The following is a 27,663-nucleotide window of genomic DNA, read 5'->3' as shown; positions in this document are numbered from 1 at the left end:
TGCCATCAATCTGTTGCATCTTATTTGAAGAAATGAACTCCACTCCATTTAGAGAAATACACTCCATGTGTTTGTTCTATACTGAATTTAGAATGGCAGTAGATCTTAATAATGTGAGGTCCTGGGGCTGGAGCGATAGCACAATGGGTAGGGCATTTGCCTTGCATGGAGCTGACCCGGGTTAGATTCCCAGCATCCCATATGGTCCCCTGAGCACCACCAGGAGTAATTCCTGAGTACAGAACCAGGAGTAACAGAACCCTGTGCACCACCAGGTGTGACCCAAAAACAAACAAAAAAAAATAATGTAAGGTTCAGTTCATTAGAAAGAAATTATTTTTACCTTTTGTTAATGTTTTTATTAATCTGAAACACACCTGGAGATATTGATCTCACATATTATAAGACCGATCCCAAGTGTAAAGTGTTAATTAGCAAGGAATTATTTGCTTAATTAAAATATTAAGAAATATGGATTGTGAATATTTAAATACTGATATATCGGCCTATGCCTTATCTTTGGAGTAACTTTTAAGTTACTGTTCTTTGCATCATATTTATAGCAATGGCCTGCCATGAGTGTTTGCAGGTCTATACTAAGTATTTCATGGAAAGATATAGTTTGGGGCTGGAACGATAGTACAGAGGGTAGGGCGCTTGCCTTGCACATGGCCAACCCGGGTTTGATTCCCAGCATCCCATATGATCCCCAGACCACTGCCAGGAGTAATTCCTGGGTGCAAAGCCAGGAGTAACCCCTGTGCATCGCTTGGTGTGACCCAAAAAGAAAAGAAAATACATCATTTCTGTTTGTCAGAGTTGTCCTTGCAGCAAGCAACCTTGAGGAAAGGGGTACTGTCTCCCCTCAGAGAGGAATCTTTCTAGCAGTGAATCCCCCAAGCTTATGTTGCTTAGCATGCACACCTGTGGGGTGAGCCCAGCGCAGCTCCCCTGTAGGATGTGAGAGCTGATACGAACTAGCATGATTGCCTCTTTTCACTGTATAATGTCTCCACTGCATATTCCTTGCACCCTGTTCCTGTTTGAAACACTACTATAGTTTTTGTAAAAGCTTCCTATGACAGTCATACCCCTTTTTGTAAAAAGAAAAAAATTAATTGGCATAAAATCTTTGATGATCATACAATGAAATATGGTAATAAAATCCTGTGTCTCCGACCCGGACGTTTATGTCTTCTACCAGCTTCTACCAGCTTTCATGAAATATTATTTATTGGTGTAAATAAGATAAAGTCTCAAACTTTGCACATTTTTGAAAGAAGCGTTGGTATTCTCTAATGTTTTACTAGTACCCCCTAAATGTGAGTAAGTGTGCTATGTGTGAGGAAGGATGGAGGCTTTAGAGTTTAACTTTCAATAGAAGTTCATTGGTTTCCTGATCATGCCTTTGTTGTTTTATTTTCTTAGGGCCTTGATGGAAAAGTGGTGCCATGAAAAAAAATTCAGTATTTTTACTGAAATGCATTATCTTTGGGCACAAATTCCACTTCTGTCACTAACAGCTACATCACCTTTGCCAAATTACTGGACTTATTGTCTTCATTCATTTTCTCGCCTATAAAATGGAGATGATACTACTTAAATCACTACTTATATCCTAAATTACTACAATAATTAAGGACATAAACTGCCTAGCACATAGTAGATGTTTAGTAAATGTTCACTTTCTTCCTTCTGGAATTTCTGTCTTTAGTATTTTGGGTGTAAAAGTCTGTCTTCACATATATGGTATGTTAATAGAGTTCTCCTTTTTCTAAACTTTGCTTCAGGACTGGAGAGATAGTACAGTGGGTAGGGCACTTGCCTTGCCCAGGTTTGATCCCTGGCATCACATATGGTCCCCTGAGCCACAGCAGGAATAAGCCCTGGTGCGCATCCCCACCAAAAAAGTGAAGAAATTAAACATACCTAGTAAAAATGTAGAGAAGTGCGTGGGGTAAAAGCCATAGGCAAGAAAAAGTTACTCTGGATAAAGCACGAGGGAATGGGATTAGGTAGGATTATGTGTTCAGTCATATTGACCACATTTTCGTTCACAGGAGGGATTGTAAGGTGATTAAAGTGTTTTATAATGAATAAATAACATGAAGCCTAGTGCCAGGCTATATCCTAGTAAAACTCCTAAGATCTCAATTTGACATAATTTATCCTTGTTACTGCCATTTCCAATGGCAACAAGAAGAGAGAGCAGGACAGGAGAATGGGGAGAGAATAGGTCTTTATGCCAGAGCAGCACATCCAGCTTGAAGAGATCCTTGAGATCAGTGAGATTGAGGAGTTTCTGCACAAGACACACTGCAGCCATTAGATTGCTTCGGTCCTGATTTTCCTTGATGTACATTTAACATGATTCAGATCCATTGCAAAAATGAACATTACTGATGCTTATCTCATATTTTCTCATCATATGAATGGAAGCATTGCCTGAATCTTGCCTATAATCTAGGAATGAGACTGTTGAGTAAAAGAATGTGTATCTTAATCTTGAAGGCAACTAGACCACTAAGATCCAGTAGCAGTATTTAAAAGTTTATCCTTACCTTAAAAATTAAAATAAAAATTCTTAATGTCCTTCACATGAAATGCCATCTGCTAAATTATTTTTTGTAACAGCTGGAGACATTTTTTTCTTTTCTTTTCTTTTTTTTTTTTTTGGCTCCATTTACATGCTGCGCCTACAAAAGGACTGAAGTAATTCATTGGCTTTCCTGACAAATAGCCAGGTTTCCTATTATCAGCCAATGATTAAATCCTTTTTAATTCCTTTTTGTATTGACTGCCAAGAACGCAAAAGCTGAACTCAAGATCCAGGTGTAGAAACAAATTTGATTAACTTTCCCCCTTATCCTCTTACATGCAAGTATTTCTCTCATGGTGACATAAGAATCATAGAAATACTTATTTTAAAATGTTAATATAAACCCCATCACATACCTATTAAATTGGAATGTCTGAGTTAAATCCCAAAATTAGTATTTTAAAGTATTTTAAATATTTATACAGATATTGAATCATTGCGTTGTACCTGAAACTGAATCATCTTCTCAAAAAAATCTTTTTTAATTTGCTGTCTCAAATTTGCTGTGTGGTTTGTAATCTTAGTTTCATATTCATTGTAATTCTTCCATTTTAAATGTGTTGGTAAAAGTCACTTCAAATTTTTTTTGCACTTAATGGGGAAAAATATTAAAATATGGAAGAGTAACATAGAAACTTAAATTTTGTCTCCAAACTTTAATCCTAAAGATAGGTATTTTTATTAGCAATGTACATATGTTACTATCACTGTCACTGTCCTCCAGTTGTTCATCAATTTGCTCGAGTGGGACCAGTAACATTGAGACTTGTTGTTACTGTGTGCGGCCTATCGAATATGTCACGAGTAGCTTGCCAGCCTTTGCCGTGCGGTCAAGATGCTCTTGGTAGCTTGCTAGGCTCTCCGAGAGGGGTGGAAGAATCAAACTTGGGTCTGCCGGGTCAGCCGCATGCAGAGCAAACACCCTACCTACTGTGCTATCGCTCTAGCCCTGTACATATGTAATAGGTTTTTAACTGTATGCAGTCTGTTAATATCCTTAAAGTGCCTACTGGGTGTTGGGCACTGTACGCATGTGTGAAGAGCTTTAAGGAGATTTTAGAGGCCTTTTCTGAATGTTGTAACCTCAAATGAACCTTTTTCTAAATAAGAAGCTTTTTTTAAAAAATTTGTTCTGATAGAGCTTTGGCAAATTATGTGCATTTGGCTCTAATTGGTATATTTATGTCAGTGTATTATGATGTATTTGCTCACAAATGAAATATTTCTAGACATATTTCCAAGGAGTATTAACATCTTTGAGCACATCTCTGAAAGAAAGTCTGTTGTTTATTATCCTGATACATGCAAACTTAAACCTCATTTAACAATTTGGTCTCAGTACTTAAATTTCAGAAATGCAGTCATTAAGTATGCTTTTCAAGAAAGCAAAAGCATTAACATCACAGCATAAGTTACTTCTGTTAATTAAATGTCAATAGAAAGGGACATTTACATTAAGTGGCTCCTTAGAAGGAAAATTGAAAGTTTTCCTTCTATGCTATCTGTGTTAATGCTCTCTTTTGGCACAGTTTCTGGAATGCTGTGTACTCAGAGTGGTACCAGAATGTTTATTTTGAGAGAGAGTTGGAAGGTACTAGGCGATCAGATGTTTAAATTATTTTATTGACATATTTTGATTTGGGGGCCATTACCTGGCAGTGCGAGTTGGACCGTGCAGTGCCAGGGATGAAACCCAGGCTTCTGCATGCTAAAAAGCATGGTTCTAGCCCTTTGAGACATTTCCCCGATCCCAAATTCAGTTAGCATGAATATTCACTTTAGAACATTTTGTGAATGATAGCTGATTTGTTTGTCCAAATTAGATTAATTCAGCAAATATTGATTGAGTCTCTACTATGGACATGTGGTGAGTCTTACACACATACAGAGGTTGAAGTTCTGTAGTATTCTAACCCAAATTAAATCAGTAAGATAATAAAATGTAAATGCACGCTGCTATTGTGAAAGTTGTGTGAATTGAATGCTTCTCAGTGAGTCAGGTTTGTTTTGTGAGTCAGGTTTGGTTTGAAGTGATCAGGTATGTCCTCTCAATGCATGATTTCATTGATACAATGAAGGAGACTTTTGGACTCATGCTCCAGCACCTGTCTGCCGATGATTCTAAGCATTTCCAAAATGTAGGAGCAACTGTCTAGTTTCAACTCCTGTCATTGTGCAGAAGAAATTGTGATTTGCCCAGTCTCATAACGTAGAATGCATAATCTGCTTGTCTTGGATTCCCTTCAATTACTCTGATGACTGATATATCTTACTGTTCCTTTGGTGGCCTTAATTTCTGATTTTCACAGAGTTAAGATCGAGAGAGAACATTTGTTCTGTTAGTTATTTTCCCTTGAAATTTTTGGAATTTCCCCTAGCATAGACCCATACAGTTGATTCTGACTGCTTGGCCTCAGGTATAAGAAGGTTAAACCACTGAACGAGAAAATGTGGAGAACAATTTGTACCATCAGCACACTCAGAAATTCCTTTGGTAGGAAAATAGTTGTATCCTTCACATGCGGCCTGAGTGTGCTTTGCAGATGCTCTCAGTGACAGGAACTAAGACAAGTTTGCTTTTCCCCTGGATTGCTGTCAAGCAGTATTTCCATTTGAAGTGGAAAGACAGTTCTAGTGGTTTTTGTTGGTTATATTTGCAGTTCAGTGTCACAGCTTTTATATGTCGATTTGAAATACAGTAGTCTGATTTGATTACAACTATTGGTAGAAGCAGTTATACTGAGAAAGAATTTTTTTCCCTGCTGCTAGTAAGGTATTTTTGATATTGTTAGAAAAAGCTGGTTATTTAACTTGATAATTACCATCATTTTGCTTTGTCTTAATATAATGATACAATAGAGTATGAGGGTTCTTTAAGTGTATTGTTCAAGGTTTTAAAAATAACATTGTCTTTCTAATTACACACTATTGCTTGTTCAGTGTACACAATTTTGAACTATAGATTCACTCTCCCTCTTTCTACCTACCTCTTCCTCCTCTTTCTTCCTCCTTCTCTCCCACCCCCACCCACTCTTTCCCAACTCCAGCAAGAAACTCTTGGTTCACAAATAAAAATGGGACCCCTATTAAGGTGCTTTGATCTCCAATTTATGTGAATTTTTCTTGAAATAAATGTTATTTTGAGCATTTAAAAAAAGAAAGAAAAAAATAGAGAAACTCAAAGGATTTTTAAAAAAAATAATAATTACCTGTAATTCCACCCCCTGCAAAGTTTATATAATAAAAGAAGACAAGTTTAAAACCTATTCCGGATGGAATTCTATAAACTTTTTAGGAAAATGAAATAAATTTGAACATCTTAAACTTCAAAAAGAAGGGAAAATAAGCTAACGTAAAATCCCTCCATATTACTTGGAGAGAAAAAATGGTGCCGTTCCACCTATGAGAGCTTCACAGACAAATACATAGGAACAGAAAGTAGACTAGATTATCGTGGAAAGATAGAAGGTGGAGTTATTTTTTATGGCTGCAGAGTTTCTGTTTGAGGATGATGAAAAATTCTGATTGCCTGGAGTAGTGATAATGTACAACGTTGTGAATGTGCTTCATGCCGTTGGATTATTTACATAAGATGTAAAATGGTGAATTTTAATTATGTATTACTCTATAAATAGCCCGGCAAGCTACCGAGAGTATTCGATATGCCAGACACAGTAACAGCAAAGTCTCTAATGGAGACGTTACTGGGCCCGCTCGAGCAAATCGATGATCAACGGGAGTGCCTTTACTATAAATATATTGAGGGTTGTGGGTGTTGGGCATACCTTGCAGTCCTGGCTCTCTGTTCAGGAATCACTCCTGGCAGTGCTTATTGGGGGACCATATGTGTGCTGAGGATCAAACTCAGGTCAGCTGCATGCAATGCAAGCACCCTTCTACATTCTCTCAGTCCCTTTATCACATTCTTTTCAAGCATTTAAAGTATATGAAAAATCTTAATGCAATATTATAATCATTACTTTGGTTTTATGGTTTGGATACTTAAATTCCAGTATCTCACTATTCATTACAGAAAAGACCCGCCTCCTACCCCATTCCCCCACCCCTCATTAATTGTAATATTTCTCCCTCATGCTAGCATTTTTCTTGCATAAATCCTAGAGACTGATTTGATGAGACAGCGTCCCATCCCATTCACTATATTTTAGAAACATCTAGAATGTTACTTCAGAATATCTCATAAAAACAAATGTAAGCTTTTTATGAAATCATTTTTGTAGAAGCAGACTTAAAAATGCTTTCTTTATTAATGCTTTATTAAGCTTTGTTGACCCATATTAGATTATTGGTGAGGAGGGAGTAGGGGGATTAGAAAGATTAGACAGCCGCCACTCCTAAAAATATCGGAGTGATTTTGTCTTCTTAATCACATAACTGTAACCTCTATCCAGAGCAGATTCAGTCTAAGATGAAACCTAAAGTTCCATATTTTCCATTTTCATGATTTGAAATGATGGAAACATAAGATAAAGGCAAGGCTGCTGTTTATAAGATTACTGAGTTGTAACCAAGACAAGAGGGAAAAGGTGCTGACTGGTAAAATGTATATGTTCATTAGACTCTTATGAAGTCATTATTGTGCTGAAATTTATTGAGAAAAATAAGCTGTATACTGAAGAGATGTTGACAGATATTTTTATCATTAAATACTTCTCACAGTTGCAAGTTCTCCCACTGGCCACAGTACTTAGTTGGTAAGCCCAGATTTCTTCAGTATCTGCTGGGCAGCTCTGCTGCTTTATCATTAGATGCCATGGGAAAATAGAATCATAATGTTTTTCCTAGTGACTCTCCAGCAGCTGTGGGGTTATCTCCCCATGGGAGAGGCCTAATGATGCTGGACTCTGGATCAGCATAACTTTATCCTAAATCCAAAAGTGAATTTCTTTGTGAGAGTGTGTCTGAAAAAAGGATTTAACTTTTTTTTTTTGCTTTTGGTTTTGGGGTCACACCCAGCGATGCTCAGGGGTTCCTCTTGGCTCTGCACTCAGGAAATTACTCCTAGTGGTGCTTGGGGAACCATATGGGACACCGGGGATATAACATGGATCAGCGGTGTGCAAGGCAGACGCCCTACCCACCATACTGTTTCTCCAGACCCACGAATTTAATACTTTAAAAGACAAATGAGGGGAAATATAAGCAAAATGAAATTGTTTTGTCTAGAGCAAAGCTTCCCAAACTTGACTTAACAGCCCCTTCTCAAAATAAAAATTACTCAGTGCACTTTTATAAATCTATCATCTTCACATGAACAGAGAAAAGGTGACCCTCTCCCTGCCCCCACTAGTTGTACCTGAGCCTAGTACTGGTCCCTTGGTCACACGCCTGGGAGGGTGGGATCACCCACTTTGGGAATCAGTGATCTGAAGCAATCACCTTTTGGTGTCTACAGCTCATCTGAATCAGTCATTAGGAAAAGGTTGAGTTGGTGGCCATCACTGACAAGGCAGAGGGGATCAGGATGAACACTGGGGGAATCTGTTGGTCTTGTCAGTTAGAAAAGCTTTTTTTTTTCTATCTTTCCTTTTTTTTTTTTATTTTAATAGTGAGACATCATGAGGTACAGTTGCAGACTTACACATTTTTGTGCTTGGGTTTCAATTATACAATGATCAAACACCCATCCCTCCACCAGTGCCCATTTCCCACCACCACAGATCCCAGTATCCCTCCCAACCCCCATTCCCCCTATCCCACCCTGTCTCTGTGGCAGGGCATTCCCCTCTGTTCTCTCTCTCCTTTTGGGTGCTGTGGTTTGCAAAAGAGGCATTGGGTGGCAATCATGTTTGGTCTATAGTCAACTTTCAGCATGCTTCTCTCATCCTGGGAGGATCCTCCCAAGACCTTTATTTGGTGTTCCCCTCTTTATCTGAGCTCCCTTTTCCCCTAGTATGTGTGGTTGGCCTCCAAGTCATAGAGTAAAATTCCTGGTACTAATCTCGGCCATTCTTGGGTGACAAATGGGACTATCTTAAACTATGAAGCTTCTTCACCTCAAAAGAAACAGTGACCAAAATACAAAGACAGTCTACAGAATGGGAAAGGATATTCGCCAACTACACATCTGATAAGGGGTTAATTTCAAGGATATACAAAGTACTGGTTGAACTCCACAAAAAGAAAACATTCAACCCCATCAAAAAATGGGGAGATGAAATGAATAGAAACTTTCACAAAGAAGAAATCCAAATGGCTAAGAGGCACATGAGAAAATGTTCCACATCATTAATCATCAGGGAGATGTAGATCAAAACCACAATGAGATATCACTTCATACCACAGAGACTGGCCCATGTCCACAAGAACAAAAGCAACCGGTGCTGGTGCAGATGTGGTGAGAAAGGGACACTCCTTCACTGTTGGTGGGAATGCCGACTGGTTCAGCCCTTTTAGAAAACAGTATGGATGATTCTCAAAAAATTAGAAATTGTGGGGCTGGAGCAATAGCACAGCGGGTAGGGTGTTTGCCTTGCATGCAGCCAACATGGTCAACACAGGTTCGATTCCCAGCATCCCATATGGTCCCCTGAGCACCGACAGGAGTGATTCCTGAGTGCATGAGCCAGGAGTAACCCCTGAGCATCGCCGGGTGTGACCCAAAAAGAAAAAAAAATTAGAAATTGAGCTCCCATTTGATCCAGCAATACCACTCCTGGGAATATATCCCAGAGAGGCAAAAAAGTATAGTTGAAGTGACATCTGCAATTGCCTGTTTATTGCAGCACTCTTTACAATAGCTAGAATCTGGAAAAAACCTGAGTGCCCGAGAACAGATGACTGGTTAAAGAAACTTTGGTACAATGGAGTACTATGTAGCTGTTAGAAAAGATGAAGTCATGAAATTTACATACAAGTGGTACTACATGGAAAGTATCATGTTAAGTAAAATGACTCAGAAAGAAAGGGATAGAAAGATTGCATTCATCTGGGGAACATAAAGTAACAAAATAAGAAACTAACACCCAAGAATGGCCAAGATTAGTACCAGGAACTTTACTCCATGACTTGGAGGCCAACCACACATACTAGGGAAAAAGGGAGCTCAGATAAAGAGGGGAACACCAAATAAAGGTGTTGGGAGGATCCTCCCAGGATGAGAGAAGCATGCTGAAAGTTGACTATAGACCAAACATGATTGCCACCCAATGCCTCTTTTGCAAACCACAGCACCCAAAAGGAGAGAGAGAACAGAGGGGAATGCCCTGCCACAGAGAGAGGGTGGGATAGGGGGAATGGGGGGTGGGAGGGATACTGGGATCCGTGGTGGTGGGAAATGGGCACTGGTGGAGGGATGGGTGTTTGATCATTGTATAATTGAAACCCAAGCACAAAAATGTGTAAGTCTGCAACTGTACCTCATGATGTCTCACTATTAAAAAATTTTTAATAAAAAAAATAAAGACAGCATTGGAAAACATTTTACTTTAGTAGCACACTTTTGCATAGCATAGGAAAATTATCTTCATTAAATAGCTTACTGTGAAAATAATAATTTGAGTGCATTTTAAACTTTTATTGGTCATATATGTGTGTATATATAATTGCAGTGAGAATATATATATATATAATTACAGTGAGATACAGTTACAAAGCTGTTCATGATTGGGTTTCAGTCATACATTGTACAACACCCATCCTTTTACCAGTGTAAGTATCCCACCATCGATGTCCCCAGCTTCCCACCTTCTAGTCTCCCTCCCCCCATACACACACATCCATAGCCTGCCTCTATGCTCTATGGCAGACACTTTTCCTTTCTCTCTCTCTCTCTCTCTCTCTCTCTCTCTCTCTCTCTCTCTCTCTCTCTTTCTCTCTCTCATTTTCCTTTCAGATACTGTGGTACCTGAATGCAGTGTTTTCAACTGGAAAATACAAATTAATACTGTTGAGATTGGGTACCATTTTGGGTGCTTTTGCTTTTTTGATTTGGGGACTCACACCTGGTGGGGCTCAGGAGTTATTCCCAGAGAGGCTCAGAGGACCTTATGGTCCTGGGGATTGAACTCGGACCTCCTGCTGCAAAGAATGCACTCAGCTCTTTAGATGATCTCCCTGGCCCTTGGGTTTTTAGTTACTTGTGTCATGTTTTTGGAAAAAACTTTCCATGGAACTTATTTAAAGTTAAGTTTTGAAGGCCAGAGTGATAGTTCAGCGGGTAGGTCATTTGCCTGGCACGTACCTGACCTGGGTTTGATCTCTGTTATTCTATATGTCCGTATGATCCTGAATACTGCCAGTAGTAATTCCTTAGTGCAGTGCCAGGAGTAACTCCTGAGCATCGCTAGGTGTGGCTCCAAAATAAAATAATAATTTTGATATCCCATTAAAAATTCTTATTTTAGTCATATATTCTGTAATTTTATGGTTTTTTAGAGTAAATTTAGCAACAGTGTGCAAATTTAATCCTAATTATGTTAAGGCATGAAAGGAAATAGAAATTTTTATTTGTTTGTTTGGATTACACCCAGAGGTGGTGCTCATGGTTTACTCCTCCTGGCTCTGTGCTCAGGGAACACTTCTTGGGGGACACAGAGGACCGTCTGTGGTGCTAGGTGTTGAACTCCAGTCAGCTGTGTGCAGGACAAGTGCCCCATCAGCTACTAAGTCCTTTTACGCCCTACAACTTTTCCTACAAATTATCAGGTTTTTTGTTTGTTTCAATTTCAGGCATTTTCAAAATTGTTTATTTTTGAGCTTTGTGTGCTGGGTAAGTTAGATTACAGACCTCAGACTGAATCATTTCTATGAACTTTACTCAGTCATCACATTCAAGATGTGTTTGTATAAGTAAGCAGAGGTCCCTAAAACTCAGTTTCACCAGAAGTGAGTCCTAGGAAGTAAGAGTATTATCAGGGTGCTGCAGACCATATGCAAATTCTTAAAACAATTGATAAACCCATTGTGTGGAGAAAGTTATCAGCATCACAAAGCAGGTCAGAACCGCAAATTTTAGATGTAGCTGTTAACTTTTTGACTGTTGCATGAGTATTACTTAATTTTTCCTGTTATTCCTCCCTACTCCAGTTTTCTTTGTGCTAAACAGGCATTTCTCCAAATGTCACAAGGTGCTCTGGGAGAAGTTTCAGGGGTCCTATTTTGAAATGAGTTTGAAAGTTGCTCCTCAGTAGTTCTTCTCTAGGGTTTTGTAAAATGTCAAAGACTCAAGAACATCTCACAGTAAAGAAAGCCTTATATCTTTCGGACATTTGGATATTCTTTTTTTTTTTTTAGTCTTTAAATTCTGTTTTATTTTTTTATTTTATTTTTTTTTATTAGTGAAACACCATGAGGTACAGTTATAGACTTATAAATTTTTGTGCTTGGGTTTCAGTTATACAATGATCAAGTACCCATCCCTCCACCAGTGCCCATCCTCCATCACTACGGGTCCCATGATTGCCACTCAGTGCCTCTCTTGCAAAACACAGTACCCAAAAGAAGAGAGAGAGAACAAGGGGAAATGCCCTGCCACAGAGGCATGGTGGGACTGGGGTGTGGGGTAGGGGGTGGGGGGGATGCTGGATATTCTTTTTTTTTGTTTTTTTGTTGTTTTGTTTTGTTGTTCTTGTTTTGTGATTTGGATATTCTTGCTATATCTGTGAACTGTGTTCCATGACATTCACTTCAGAATATTGCATTATATATCTGGAGATTACTAAATAATTATAACTTTAATCAAAAGTATTATAAATAAGTTCACTCAACGTGGTGCTTGAATTTGTAATAGTGTGGAGTGTTCTCAAGGAAACAATAGGGAAAATCTATAATTGTCAAGTATCCTAATGGATTTTGTTTTTAAGAATTTTATTTATTTATTTATTTTTGGCTTTTGGGGCACTCCAGGCAATGCACAGGGATTACTCCTGGCTCTGCACTCAGGAATTACTCCTGGCGGTGTTCAGGGGACCAAATGGGAAGCTGGGGATCGAAGCCGGGTCAGATGCATGCAAGGCAAATGCCCTACCCACTGTACTATCGCTCCAGCCCCTCCTCATGGATTTTAAATGCAAACTTTTTTTCTCTCTGATCCTTACTAAAGTTTGGAATGATCAGTTAGAAAAAGGCAGCACCATAGATTTTTCTGCTTCTCAGGAACTTTGTCTGGTAAATACCTTGAATTTCTATCCTGGACATTTTACCCGCTGCACTTTGAAGTTAACACGCTTTTGATATCCAACATATATTTTCTACATTTAATTGAACATCAGCTATTGTAAGGCATATAAATTTGTAGGGTATCTTCATTTTTAAAAAAATTATTTAGTAGGGGACTGGAGCTATAGCACAGCGGTAGGGCTTTTGCCTTGCATGCGGTCGACCCGGGTTCAATTCCCAGCATCCCATATGGTCCTCTAAGCACCACCAGAAGTAATTCCTGAGTGCAGAGCCAGGAGTAACCCCTGTTCATTGCCGGGTGCGACCCCCCCCAAAAAAAAAAGAAAAAAATTTAGTGAACACTGCCTACCTTCCTAAGTTAGAGAATAATCAAGTTGTCTTCATTGGACTTGCAGAATGGGAGCTGCTGATAATATATATAAAGGCCGGAGTACATTTATGGAAGAACTGACTGATACAGCAGAAATAATAAGAAAAGCAACATCACAGTCCTTAGTAATCTTGGATGAACTGGGCAGAGGAACAAGCACGCATGATGGAATCGCCATTGCTTATGCTACACTTGAGTATTTTATTAGAGATGTAAGTGTCTTGCATGCCTTTTGACTTGGAAGTCAAGATTCTTGGCACCACATTGGAGCTGACTACCAAAAGCATTTTGGCTGGATATGAGAGCAGTCTGACAGTTGATTGCCTGATCAATTCTGCTGACCTAATCAGCTATGTGGGTGATCCCTTCTCTCAGCACTATAGATATGTCCCTCCCAGATCCCAGTACTTTTGGTCAGTGAGGATGGCCTTCTTAAAATAGCACAGACTGTCCTTTGGCTGAGAGCGTGCTTGTGGCTGTGTTCTGCTGGAATTTCCAAAAAGCCTCTCCAAAGCAGTTTGGTGATATTTCAAACCTGTCAGGAACCAATTTTGACAGACATGTTATTTTTCTATTTTCTATTTAAAAATAACTTCTATAGTTATTTTTAGACATTTAGAAAGACGGTTTAAACTATACCTGGCAGTGCTTGGAGACTCCTCCTAGCTCTGTTTTGAGGGACCACTCCTGACGATGCTCAGGTTACCATGTGGTGCTGGGGATCAAGCTTGAATCTATATGTAAAGTATGTGCTCGGCCTTTGAGCCATCTCTCGCACCTGTTTCTGGACTTTTTAAATGCTAGTGAAGAAAATATTTTTTCAGTAAAATTTACCCCATGTAATTCACCAAAGAGGGTTCTTCAGGAGCAATGATCCTAACCTCTTTATGGATGAAAACCTTAAACTTCATGCTGCCTTTTGATTGCTGATGTAGGAAAGAGAGATCAGAGAAGAAGAATGAGAGAGCCTAGGAATTGCCTCTGCAGCCTCAGCTGCCTTGAGGAGAACAGTGCCATAGTCAAACCTTTAGGTCTCTTCACAGGAAATGACTGTCAGTGCAGGGAATGAGCACCTTGGAGACATATGATCCTAAGATCTTTTAGGGCAGATTTTAAGATCAACTTGTCAAAGAAATCCTGCCTTGTCAGGTTTATTTATACCAGTTATAAGACAAGGCACTTGTTCTGACTTTTAATAAAATGAATAGGAGATGGACCAAAACCAGAGTTCTTTGGTTTAGTTATCCCCTCTACTAAAGTTCAGGCCAGGATTTAGTATTAAGAATAATCGTATGTGCTTTAAACTAGTGCTTATCGCAAATCCATGCTGATACCAGGAAAATAAACCAAAAGAAAAAAAAAAGTAATGGAAGGGTGGAGAGGAAGCTCTTATTTATAGAATGCCAACTAATAATTAAGAGTTTTTCCTTCAACTCAGCATCGTAATAATTCAAGTAAGGCTGATTAATGATGGCAAAACCTTTGGATGAAAGGTTGTTCGGAGAAAGGAATATTCACAAAACATCGCCCCATAGGCTATTTATTTATTACAAAGGAGAAATGTGGCAGTACTATGGAGAAATCTCCTGGGCACTCAGTTAGGCCAAATGATTAAATTTAGCATTCCCAATAATAGAGCAAAGGGAAGTTTCCTGCATCTAGTAATTTTATTCCAATTGTGTAGGGGAATATTTTTGTTCTCAGAAGGAAAGATTATTAAATATTTAGGAATGAAATGCTGGGTTTGCAGTTCTCAAGTGATTTAGGGAAGGGGAGAGAGAAAGAGTATTAGAAGAAGGGAAAGGGAACAGGGACTGGAAAAAGATTAATGGTTGACTAAGTACAGAGCAGATGGGCATTCATTGTACTTTTCTTGCAGCTTTTATGAGAACTTGAAATTTTTCCAAATAAATTTGGAATATATTTGTGATTGAATTAAAACTTAAAAATAAGGGAAGTTTTTTTTTTTTAAATCTGTCTTTACTATAGGTGAAATCCTTAACCCTGTTTGTCACACACTATCCTCCAGTTTGTGAATTAGAAAACAGTTACTCGGAACAAGTGGGCAATTATCACATGGGATTCTTGGTCAACGAGGATGAAAGCAAACACAATCCAGGTATGAAACTCCTGCAGATGAACTAGAATAACTGGACCGTTGTTCCATCATATGTATGAGAACTCAGACTTTATAAGGGCACAAAATTGTGGAGTTCATGCCCAATTTAATCAGCTAATCAGTGGCTGAATAAATAGCAGTACTCCTACATTGAAAAATAAATTAAATAAATAAATGCATATTGTAATAATAGCTCTGAATTTGAGTGTAAATAATAACTGTCCAGATTCCTTTTTTTTTTCCAGACTCAGGGAAATAGACTTTGTCATTTATCCTTGCCACCTCTGAGTCCTCCTCTAGGATTTCTTATCTCAGTTTTCTGTAAGAATAAAGTAGGGTCAGAGATTTTCTTCCTAAAATCATCTCAGGAATTGTGCTAAGTTCAAAGCACTGTTGGTCTTTTTTCCCCAAAGCAAATTGCTTACCATGAATGCTAAGAGCTATATACTATACTGGACATATATTTTCTCTTAATTTGACTGGGGAAACTGACTCTGAAGCAGTCATGTCACTTCTTGTGTCAGTCACCGGGGTGGAGTCTGAACTCGATCAGAATTCTCTTCCTACACTGGTGGTTCTTATCTGCTGCAACTGCCACATGTGTTGGCAGCATTTTCCATAGCCTGCCCACTTAACTGCTAGAGTCACCTGAATGAGACAGTTCATGAAAAAGATCTTCGTCAACAGAAAAAAGTTCAGGTGCTAACAGTAATGTAACAGGTTTTAGCATAATTTTTTCCCTATTTAATGGCAATTTAATTGGTGTTTTTTGTTTGGGGGCCACATCCATTGGTACTTAGGACTTACTCCTGGCCCCAGTGCTCAGGGATCACTTCAGGTGGAGCGCAGGGAACATATGCAGTGCTGGAATTGAACATATGTTGGTCCCTTGCAAGGCAAGCATCCTACCTGCCATACAAACTCTCCTGCCCTTGGTGGTAACTTTCAAAACAGCTAAATTTTAAAAATTCCCTTCCCTTTCTTGTCACTGTGATTACTAGAGGTCACACACACTTGGTTATGGTGCTTGCCAGGGTCACACACTTGAATTGTGGTGGTTGCACAGGCTTGGTTGTAGGATGCCAAAGGCCCTATACTTGGTTGTGGTATTGCTGGAGTGTTGCTCAATGTATGTGGCTCCATGTCAGGAATCAAACTATCAGCCTCATACTTGAAAGAGAAGGGCCTTGGCTACCCTGGACCCTGGTGGTAAATTTTTTAAGCTTACCATCCATGAGCCTGGAATACTTTTCACCATGGGTGTGCTGCCATGAAAAATCTACTCTCCCAAGATACTTGAGGTCAAATTTTGTTTTGGAAAAGTTCTAAGAATGAATCTGAAAAAGAAATCAAACAACTGGTCCAAATGAAAACTAAGCACAGAACTGGAGATAAATTCAGTGAGTCTTGCTTTTCACCACCATGCAGTCACAAAAAACACATCATAAATCTTCATGGAAGCAGTTGTGTTCATATCAGTCTGTCTCCAAAAAGAGGGGCGTTTAGAAGTTAAAGCCCAGTGGGATGAGCAGATAGTTTGTCATAGAGAAATTTCAGTGAAAAGCATCTCTGAACTGATTACTCACTCAGAGCCTAATAGATAGCTTAAGTGATTGGGCATTTGATTTTATTGAGTTCAATTTTTATTTATGAACATAACTTTACAGTTAAATGATGCTAAAAGGCTCGTGCTTGCAGGGGGCCAGCCCCTGCCCACCCTTTCATAGCAGGCCTCCTCTCCCTTCCTTTCCAGTCAGCCACTTTAAACTCTTTCATCCTTTCATTCCATATTTCAAATACAAAGCTTCATTTTCCTTTCTGTTGGCTTATCCGGATGATACACCATTGACAACTTCTCGCTGTGTTGAGTGAGGGCCTTCAGCCTTCCCTTCCACCCTCCTCCCAGGATAGTCCTTCTGCTTCCTTTTTTGCTTCATTCATATTCATCATTTATAGTTACTGCCAGTATGTATTGTTTGTTCAAGAGCCAAGTTTGGAGACAAGTGTATTTTCTTTTAAAACTGTTTCTGTTTACTTTGAAGTAATAATTGCCTTGTTTTGTTTATTTATTTTTTAGCTAAGTCTTCTTGTCTCTACCAGTAGCCCTGCAGAGCAGCATTCTGGACATTTCCCCACATGCCTGAGCCTAATAGTTCCATTTTACCCCACTGATAACCTCCCTCTGCTCATCTGAAACAGTGACCCTTTAGGCCTGTGTTCTAATTGTTGTTTTGTATTGGAGTGGTTTGGCTGTTGAGCCTTCCTCAGCAGTGCTTACTCCTGGCTTTATGCTCAGGGGATTCTGTGTGATGTCAGTGATCAAACCTGGGTTGACTGCATGCGAGATAGGCTGTATACAGGTATACAGAGATACCACTGTAGTATCTCTCCAATCCCTGGGTCTCAGTTATTATCCCTAGACCTACCTGTTCTTTTGTCCTAGAAATTCTCTTATTCTCTCTTCTGTGCATGCGATTACAAATAGGACGATACTTGGTCTCCTAATGCCTCCAACAATAAGTTTTTGCAATTTCACGTTACAGGAACCTCAGCGGAAGAGTGGGCTTCCACTCCTGCTTGCTATCCTTCAGACTCTCCTCCTGACCTGTTAGCTTCAGCATCAGTCTAGTGACAAGACAGTCCTCGCAGAATTAACAAAGGAAGACAAGGGATCAGCATTTACTTTGACTCTCTCTTAGCAGCAAGGAAGTGTTTCTCAGGTGCCCACTAGCATCTCATCATGGCCCATCTTTTCAGAAATGAATCCCATGTTCATTCTCCCCCCTCCCCCCCAGTTTGTTTTTTTTGGTAGGTATTTGGGCCACACCTGATGGTCTTCTAGGGCCATTCCTGGCTTTGTGCTCAGGAGTGACCTGTGGCAGTGCTCGGTGAACCTTATGTGGTGTCAGGGATTTAAACCTGTGTCAGTGGAATGGAGGATAAATGCCATAACCCCTGTACCATCTCTCTAGCCCGTTATTATATATAATAGCATTCTCTCTATTTGGGACAACCCGGGACTGCTCAAGAGATATTCTTGGCTCAGTACTTGAGAGTTATTCTTGGTGGTGCTCAGTGCCTGGCCCTGGGGCAAGCAAAGTATATTCTCCAGTCCACTGAACTGTCTCATCCACATGCTCATTGTTAGAGCAGTTCCTGGAGTGAGACTGCTAGGGATGAGGGAAGTTTTATATCTTATAAATTCAGGGTTTTCTTATTGGTCGAATAGATGTGAGATACAATACTAATTATAGCAACTAAAGGAGGTAAAATTTTAAGTCTTTGCATGAATAAAAATATGTACAGCAGGTAGGGCATTTGCCTTGCATAACGCAGCCAACATGGCTGACCCGTGTTCAATTCCTCCACCTCTCTCGGAGAACCCCGCAAGCTACGGAGAGTATCTCGCCCACACGGCAAAGCCTGGCAAGCTACCCGTGATGTATTTGATATGCCAAACACAGTAACAACAAAGTCTCACAATTGAGACGTTACTGGGCCCGCTTGAGCAAATCGATGAACAGTGGGAGGACAGTGACAGTACATTCGTAACATTTATAATTTAGCACTGAAATTTAATATTGAAAACAATATTCACTTGAAATCTGAATCATTGTCCCTTACCGACTCCCTTCTAATAGTATTTCTGGTTATATTCATCCATGCCTCAGTGATCTCCCTTCTGGTTTCTCTGTGTTTCTGGCTTTCTCAGTAGTAAGATGTAAATGCCTTTTGATAGACTTTAATGGTACTCTGTCTAGTTTCCTTGGTGTGGCTGATTAGACAGTGAACTAGTAGGAAGGAACCTGTATATTAATATGTTCTGGCTGTAAAATGTTAGGAAAGTCAGGTAGTCTCATCCACCTCTAAGTTTTTATAAATCTGTTCTAAGATGAATTTAAGAATGATTTAAGGGCCAGAGATGATTCACAGCTAAAGGCACTTGCCTAGCATGTGACTGTGTCCAAAACACTAGTATAAATCTTGGTATCACATACAGTTCTCTGAACACCACCAAGTGTACACTCTAAGCCCCCACCTCCAAGATCACCACATAATTCTTCACTAAGTGCCAAGTGCCTGGAGAACATTAACTGTCAATTTTTCTGAAGCTCAGAGTTTAAGCTCAGTGACTAGAAGCACCTCTCTTGCAAGTTTGAGGCCCTGAGTTTGATCCCTGGTGCCCCACATGTGCACCAAGTATGGTTCCAGCACTCCGCTGTCTGGGGCCCTCACAACAGTGTACTTCTCTAGTATACCACTTAGGTGTGTAAGTGTGACCTCTGGTGAACACCACAGCTAAAGGATGTGCCCAGGACGTCCCCAGCAAGCACTCCAGTGTGTTGGACAACCACAACTAAATAAGTGTGACCACTGGCAAGCTTGTGGGCAGACAATACATCTAAAGCCAAGTATATGAGCACAGTAACCAAGGGTGTCTGACCCTGGATCCTAACAACAACAGGGAATGGAAGAGAAGTGGAGAAGTGGAGACAGCTTTGTTTTCTTTCTTTCTTTCTTTCTTTCTTTCTTTCTTTTTCTTTTTGGGTCACACCTGGCAATGTTCAGGGGTTACTCCTGGCTCATGCATTCAGGAATTACTCCTGGTGGTGCTCAGGGGACCATATGGGATGCTAGGAATTGAACCCAGGTCAGCTGCATACAAGGCAAACTCCCCACCACTGTGCTATTGCTCCAGCCCCCAGCTCTTGTTCTTAAAAAAAAAAAATAATCAAATATTTCCAAGTTTCCTTGTAATAAGCAGAAACAATGAATTCCAGCATTCACTGACTTTACTCAGTGCCAGATACTGAGTAAAAAAACTTAAGAAAACATTTCAGTACTACTCATTTAAGAAATAGTCATAGTTTAAAAAAAAAGAAACTAGGAGACACAGTACAGCAGTCAAAGTGCTTGCTTTGCACATGGCTAAGTTTGATCCCTGGCATATGGTCCCCCAGCTCACTAGAAGTGATTCCTGAGCACAGTTAGGGCTCAGCACTGAGCACTGCCGGATGTGACCCAAAAACAAAAAAAGAAGAAAAAGACAGAAGAGAAGATTTTAAGAAAAACTTTTATTATGAGGACATAATTCAGTTGTTGGGGCTAGAGAATTAACCCAAAGGACTGAGCACACACTTTGCATGCAGGAGGACCAGGTTCAGTTCTGCTACCACATTTTCCCCAGCACTTCTAGGAGTGACTCCCAAGCACAAAGCTGGATGAGGTTCAAAAACAAGAGAAATGAGCGGTTTTTACCGCCTTTTCTCCTCCTTCACTTCCTCTGCATGTTCATCACACATGCATACACTCACTTTCTCCCTCACTCCTTTCTTTCCCGTTCCAATGAAGGAGAGTGGCATATAGTCCTTTTATGTGGGGGATGGCACACCCCAACTGTGCTTGGAAGTTGCTACTGGCAGGGTCTGGGGGGACCATATTTGATGTTGAGGTTTGAACCCTGGTCTCCTGCGTGCAAAGCATGAACTCAGCCTATTTAATAATCTCTGTGGCTCCCTGAGTCTTGAAATAGAACATAACTTCAAAAAGAAACTCCCTGGTTGATTATGGAAGAGTAGGCATGCAACTCACCTTCTAGTATTACCATTATTAATCCTATGATAGAAACCAACATATGATAGCAAAGTCATAACTGTATGCTAATGAGTATTCATAAAAACATGTTTTATAACTAATTTGCAGCCTTACGTATTGCATATACAAAGTATTTTTGACTATGTGGGTTGTATATTGAGAGAAAAAGCAACAAACAAATAAGAAACATTTAAGGGGGTGGGTAGCATTTCGGAAGTGGACTTGAGGGAAGGGTGAATGGGTAGATGGGTGAGTGGATGGATAGCAGGCAAGGCTGGACAGAGAAGTCTGATGAATGAATCATTCTTTAGAAAGACCAGCATGAAGATTGAGTTGTAGAGGAGAGGCTGGATATAGAGAAGTGAGTAAGGACTAAAATAGAGTGATTAAGATAATTGTTTTTCGTCTAGAAGAAGAGAAGAGGTGCCGGAGAGATAGTACAGCTAGTAGGGCATTTGCCTGCATGCAGCCAACCCAGGTTTGATCCCCAGCATCCCATATGCTCCCCCAGGCACCACCAGGAGTGATGTGTGAGTATAGAGCCTAGAGTAGCCCCTGAGCACCACTGGGCGTGACCTAAAAACCAAATGAATAAATGAACGAGAAGAGTTTTGGTTTTTTTTCTTTATCTCTGTTGTTCATTTTACTTCTGGACTTGAGGATTGATAAGTAACAAAAATTTATTCAATTTAATATATATTGTTCCTAATATAGTTAACACTGTTCCACAAACTTCTTTTTTTTTTTCTGTTCTTTGGGTCACACTCAGCGATGCATAGGGGTCACTCCTGGCTCTGCACTCAGGAATTATTCCTGGCGGTGCTCAGGGGACCATATGGGATGTCAGCCATGTGCAAGGCAAATGCCCTACCCACTGTGCTATTGCTCCAGCCCCCACAAACTTCTTTCTTAAGTCTATCCCCTTCCTCACCTGTTTTGTTTCTTCAATTTTATTTGAAGATAAAACAAAAAATCTAGAGTACAGAGATAGACAAAACAAAATCTTTTTTATTTTTTGGGATGAGAGAGATAATACAGATAGTACTTGTTTTGCATGTGATCAACTCTGGTTCGGTCTCCATCTCCATATAGTCGCCAGAGCATCCCAGGAGTGATCCCTGAGCACAGAGCCAAGAGTAAACTCTGAGCACTGCTGGGTATAACCCAAAAAACAAGCAAAAAAAAAAACCCGAAAACTAATCATAATGGTTTGTACTCTAGCTAACTGTCCCTGAGTCTCAGCATTCCTTTTTACCTTCCACTTCCTGCATTCACTTTTAAAAGGAACTTTTGCTCTATTTCAGATTCTTAGAGGAAATTTTTATTATCCTTCGGGCATTTTCTTTTTTACTGAACAAGACAAAGTAGACACATTTATCAAGTGAAATAATATATGAGAATAAGGTTTTCAGTGAAGAATGCCTATTGAAACTTGGAACCTTTACCTCAAATAATGATAGCACCAGCCACTTTAAAATTCAGTGAAAAGGTTGGAAGTTTCATTGTTGAGAAATATATGCTCAAAAGAAAATGCTGACACATAGCTCACAAGGAGTTTGCCCAATAAAATATATCCCTTTTTGTCTTACTGTCCCCAAAGAGAATGAACTAATCAGTAAGCCTCTGAAGGGCGTGAAACTCTGAATGGACCTTTTCGTGCCTTGCTCTCCATGTGACTTTCAGAAAGGGATGTTTTGGAGGAATGTGCCAGACCCTGAGTTTGATCCCCAGCATTTTTATGCCTATAAAAAACTATAAAGAAAAGTCCCTTAATACATATATAAGTAACATATTCAGGTCTCTAGTCATTGAACATCTGGTTCATCTTGGGCATTTTTGTAGGCTAATTTAATTGTAGCAATTATATAAATTTCAGAATAAAATGATGATTCTCAGGCCAAAGAGATAATAGAGCAGGTAACATTCTTGCTTTGCATGCAACCAACCTGAGGTTGATCACTGACACCATATATGCTCCCAAACCTCACCAGGAATGATCTTAGGTTTGATGTAGTCCCATTTGTTTAGCTTTGATTCTGTAGCTTTTGCCAATGGTATCGTATCGTTGAAGACTCCTTTAAGGTGTAGGTCTTGGAGTGTTCTTGCCTGTATTTTCCTCATGTACTTTATTGATTCAGGTCTGATCTCAAGGTCTTTGATCCACTTTCGGTTGTCTTTTGTGTAAAGTGTGAGATAATGGATCTAGCTTTAATTTCTTGGTTGTGATTATCCATATTCTTCAAATACCATTTGCTGAAGGCTGTCTTTATTCCATTTCATGCTCTCAGCTTGTTTGTCAAAAATTAGCTGCCTTATATATGGGGGTTTATCCTTGGATATTCTATTCTGACCCATTTATCAGAGAGTCTTATTCCAGTACCACAATGTTTTGCTTACTCTGACTTTATAGTATAGATTCAAGTAGGCAGCGAGATGCCTCCTAGTTTCTTGTTCTCAGGATAGGTTTTGGCTAAGCAGAGTCTTATGATTCCACAGAAGCTTCACAATTGACTCTTTGAAGCCCCTGAGATATATAAAAACTTGTAACATGAATTTTCTGATTTCTTTCAACTTGCAGGTTTGACTTTCTTTATTTTTGTTTAATTTTCTATTATAGATGAAGAAGAAGTCCCTGATTTTGTCACTTTCCTCTATCAAATAACCAGAGGAGTTGCAGCAAGGAGTTATGGACTGAATGTGGCTAAACTAGCAGATGTTCCTGGAGAAATTTTAAAGAAAGCAGCTAGTAAGTCAAAGGAGCTGGAAGAATTAGTAAATACGAAAAGGTCAGAATGATTTTGCTTCATTTTTGGTTTATAATCTCCTAAGCTGTGCAAGAAAGATGAATGTCTTGTAAACAGACATTATAGATACCTTTAAATATCTCTTCAGATGATCAGAAAAATTTTATTACAGTAAAAAGAAAATGGCCCTTGGTAAAATTCTTGTGATTTTAGCCCACCTTTTTGATTCAAAACTTTATTAAAATGCTAGGCTGGTTGGGCTGGAAAGATAGTACAGTGGGTAGGGCTGACCAGGGTTCTATCCCTGGCATCCCATATGGTCATCTCTAGCCCTGCCAGAAGTAACTGCAGATCCAGGAGTAACCCCTGAGTGTCACTGGCTATGAACCAAAAATAAAAACAAACAAAAAAGATGCTAGTCTGGTTTTTTTTCCAGTCATTTTTTAAAAAAGAATTAGGTTATCTCCTTTAATGTGTGCCAACACATTATTACTCAAAAAAGTCATTTTGCAAAAACTTATTGAAAAGTCAGTATTTAAAGTCTTATGAGTGCTTCTTTTATTGCAGTCGGGTAGCAGTGATTGAAATACAAATTCTGGGGGTGATAATATAGTGGGTAGGGTATTTGCCTTGCACGCAGCCGACCCAGGTTCAGTCTCCAGCATTCCATATGGTCCCCAGGAGTAATAACTGCATGCAGAGTCAGGAGTAGACTGTGAGCATTGCTGGGTATGACCCAAAAAGCAAAAAAAAAAAAAAAAGCCACAAATTCAGAATTCTGTCAGGAAATTAATCAAAATGTGTTATACTGTAATCAGTATCTACTTGTCATTTATTGCGGTAAGTGAGTTTGCAGGGATCAAAACCAGGATCTCCTGTATGTTATGCATATGCTATACCTCCGGACTACATCACATTCCCTGCATGCCATTTATTTAGCAGATTGTAGCAAATTTTTCTGTCTAAACTAACTTGTCTTTGCTCCTATAATAGGGCTTCTTAAAAAACTTATTTTCTCCTCAAGGCACATTTATGCCCACAAAATTTTTATATGACCCCATGCATGTAGATTATAAAATAGGTGGTCAATTCAAACATTTGCTGACACTAAATCACACAAAAAATTACTTTTTTTTAATGTAGGAACACTGCTATTTATTCAGCCACTGATTAGCTGATTGACTTGTGATTGATCCACCTTACTTTTTTTCATAATTTTATTTATTTGTTTATTTTTCTTCTTATATTTATTTATTGAATCATTGTGGGGAAAGTTACTAAGCTTTCAGGTTTAGGTCTCGGTCATGCAATGATCAAACACCTTTCACTTCACCAGTACTCATTTTTCACCACCACAAACCCCAATATACCCCCCTCCCACCCCTCTCAATGCCTGTGAGGCAGATGATCTCCACTTAACTCTTCTCTACATTGATTACATTCATTATTTTGACAAAAGATGCACCATTATTGTTTAGAATTTTTCCCCCCAACAATCAGAATTGCTGAAAAGGCATTGTGAAATACTTTGTTTTCTATAGCTGGTTATGAGAATCATATAATCTTGCGTGACCACAATAGCATCCTTGCGATTTTGGATTTCTGCAAAGAGCCAGATAATTACGAGATTGGTTTCTGTGCATCTGGTGTTATGGCCGTGCCAGAGAGCTGCTCCTGGTGGGCAACTCGTGACCTCAGTAGGGCGTGAAGGACGAGCCGGTACCGCCCCCCCTTCCCATGAGACTGCAGTTGCCCCGTCACCGCTGGCTCATACCTGGCTTTTCAATCAGCTCTGAGGCAGCGGCCACCTTGCTGCCGGGTGGGAAAAGGTGGGCTGGAGCGATAGCACAGTGGGTAGGGCATTTGCCTTGCACGCAACCAACATGACTGACACAGGTTCGATTTCCAGCATCCTGTATGGTCCTCTGAGCACTGCCAGGAGTAACCCCTGAGCATCACCAGGTGTGACCCAAACAGCAAAAAAAAAAAAAAAATTACTTTAAAACAAATATTAAAACCCGAAGTGACCCCATATGGGATTGTAACCCATATAGTTTAGGAAGCAGTTACTATACTTAGCTTTGCATACACAAACCCACTGAATTTTTGTGACAGCCTTGTGAGCCATTTACTGTTGTCATCCCCCTGTTACTGTTGGGAAAAGTGAGGCCAAGCAAGAGTAGGAAAAACAACCAGGAAACTGGGGTCACACCGCCAGTTAGAGTTGTGCAGTGAATGGAATTCGGATGCTCCAGCTCCACACCCTAAACAACTAGCCAGCTTACTCTTCTGCAGAGAAGATAGGTTTAGAATATCCTGGCATTTTGCTCTTCCACTAGCTACATTCATTTTGCTGAATCAATTTTACTTTCCACCCTGTGAGCACATGTTGCTTCTGGCTGGGTTGGAAGGGCTCAGTGGGGAGCTGGACTCTGCCATCCCTGAAGGACGTGGTGCTGAGCAACAGACTGGGTGCACTGATACTTGGTCATTGCAGCAGCACTGAAAACTCCCGTCACTGTGAGACTGACTCTGACACCGCCTCCTCTGAGGAGTCGGCCGCTAACTGTTTGCTGCTTTTGATCATGTGCATAGTCCCTCCTCCCTCCCCCCCAGTGTTTTTGTTTATAAAATAAATGTGTTTTCTTTCCTCTCAGGAGCAAACTAAAGTGTTTTACAGAGATATGGATGACAAATGACCTAAAAGACCTGCAAAAGTGGACAGAAGAATTTCCAGTGGAAGGAATTACAGACTTGTCTTCCTGATTGGAACAGAGACTATGTGTTTGAACAAAAGCTGAAGAATTAAAATTCCTCTGCAAAACAACTCTCCAGTCACAACCCATCTTTGTGTGATAGGAGCATAAAATCACAGCTGTGGTATATCCCTAACGGGAACCAAAAGACCTTCTAGGAGGAAAGTCTGTCTCAGGTCTCTCTCATTGTGACTTTTCAACATATGAGCATTTTTTATAATAAGGCATAATGATATCATTATTAGATTTGTTAGAAAATGTAATTATCTCTATAGAAAATCTAAACCGTGTAGGTGTCAGGGATGTAGCTTATGCTTGGCTGTATAGCATTCCTCCTTGGATAAGGAAATGAGGTTAAATATTTTTAAGTCTGAGGTGGTAGAATATAATTCATGAACTTTTAAAGAGTGATAAAAAAATTTTAATTCATATTTTGGTCTTAATTCAGATACTTTTCAACTGGCTGAAAGGCCTAGCAGGAATAGACTTTTGTTTGAACTCAAATGATTTGATAATATTGTCAGTTAATTCATCAGGAGCATAAATTTTTTTTATAAGAAATAGAGATTATCAGGGTTTTAGAAAGTAGCCCACAAAAAAGGAGTAAAATTTCATGTGAAAATTCAAAAAGTTAAATGTCACCACAGTCTTAAAAACGTTAAAGATTGTTGGATGAAATTATTTGTCATTCAAGTAATAAACATTTTACGCATGGCTGTTATTAATAATTTTTTTCTGTTAAAATTTGGGGTGCTACCTGCAATTGTCACTATTCAGTTTGATTGAAACCAGGACTGCGGCTCCTACCACACACAAGGAACTGAGAACTGAGGGTTCTCACTTGGTTTTTTTGCTTTTTTTTTTTTTTGAGGGTTCTCACTTTGAATCCATTAACAGACAGGTTCCCCTTTCCCCACCTTCTTGCCAACACTCAGTGCCTCTTCTTTTTCATAATAGCCCTACTCAGAAGAGTGAAGAGGATACTCAGTTGGTTTTTGATTTGCATTTTCCTGAGGGTTACAATTTTATAGCATTTTCATGACTCTAAAAATTTACCCATTAGCATTTACTCTCCATTCCTATCCCACAACCCTAAGCATGTTAACAGCCAGTCATCTGCTTCTGGCTCTATGGAATTGCCTATTTGGCACGTTTTATATGAATGAAGTTACACAGTGTGCAATCTGTTATATTTGGGGGTAAGAGAGGTAGTGCAGCAGCGGCTGACAGGTGTTGGATCTCTGACACTCCAGATGGTCCCTGGAGTCCCACCAGGTGTGATTCCTGAAAGTAGAACCAGGACCTTAAACTCTGAGCACCGACTGGTGTGACAAAACGAA

At 39.6% G+C, this 27,663-nt stretch overlaps 1 protein-coding gene across 1 annotated transcript in view; it reads left to right on the top strand.

The window, feature by feature from the left end:
- The window catches only part of MSH3 (mutS homolog 3), a 169,237-nt gene extending 142,195 nt beyond the window's left edge, over window positions 1–27,042 (top strand). Inside the window, exons 21-24 of the mRNA XM_056112463.1 lie at window positions 13,135–13,321; window positions 15,099–15,228; window positions 23,441–23,609; window positions 26,225–27,042. Coding sequence (XP_055968438.1) covers window positions 13,135–13,321; window positions 15,099–15,228; window positions 23,441–23,609; window positions 26,225–26,333 — 595 coding nt within the window. The 3' untranslated portion in view covers window positions 26,334–27,042. The remainder of the gene's footprint in view (window positions 1–13,134; window positions 13,322–15,098; window positions 15,229–23,440; window positions 23,610–26,224) is intronic.
- The last annotated feature ends 621 nt before the right edge of the window (window positions 27,043–27,663 follow it).

This window comes from Sorex fumeus, unplaced genomic scaffold (assembly GCF_029834395.1).
Source record: "Sorex fumeus unplaced genomic scaffold, SorFum_2.1 ptg000018l, whole genome shotgun sequence".
Taxonomy (NCBI): domain Eukaryota; kingdom Metazoa; phylum Chordata; class Mammalia; order Eulipotyphla; family Soricidae; genus Sorex; species Sorex fumeus.
The sequence above is the reverse complement of the archived record's forward strand: the minus strand, read 5'-3'. Positions and strand labels throughout refer to the sequence as shown.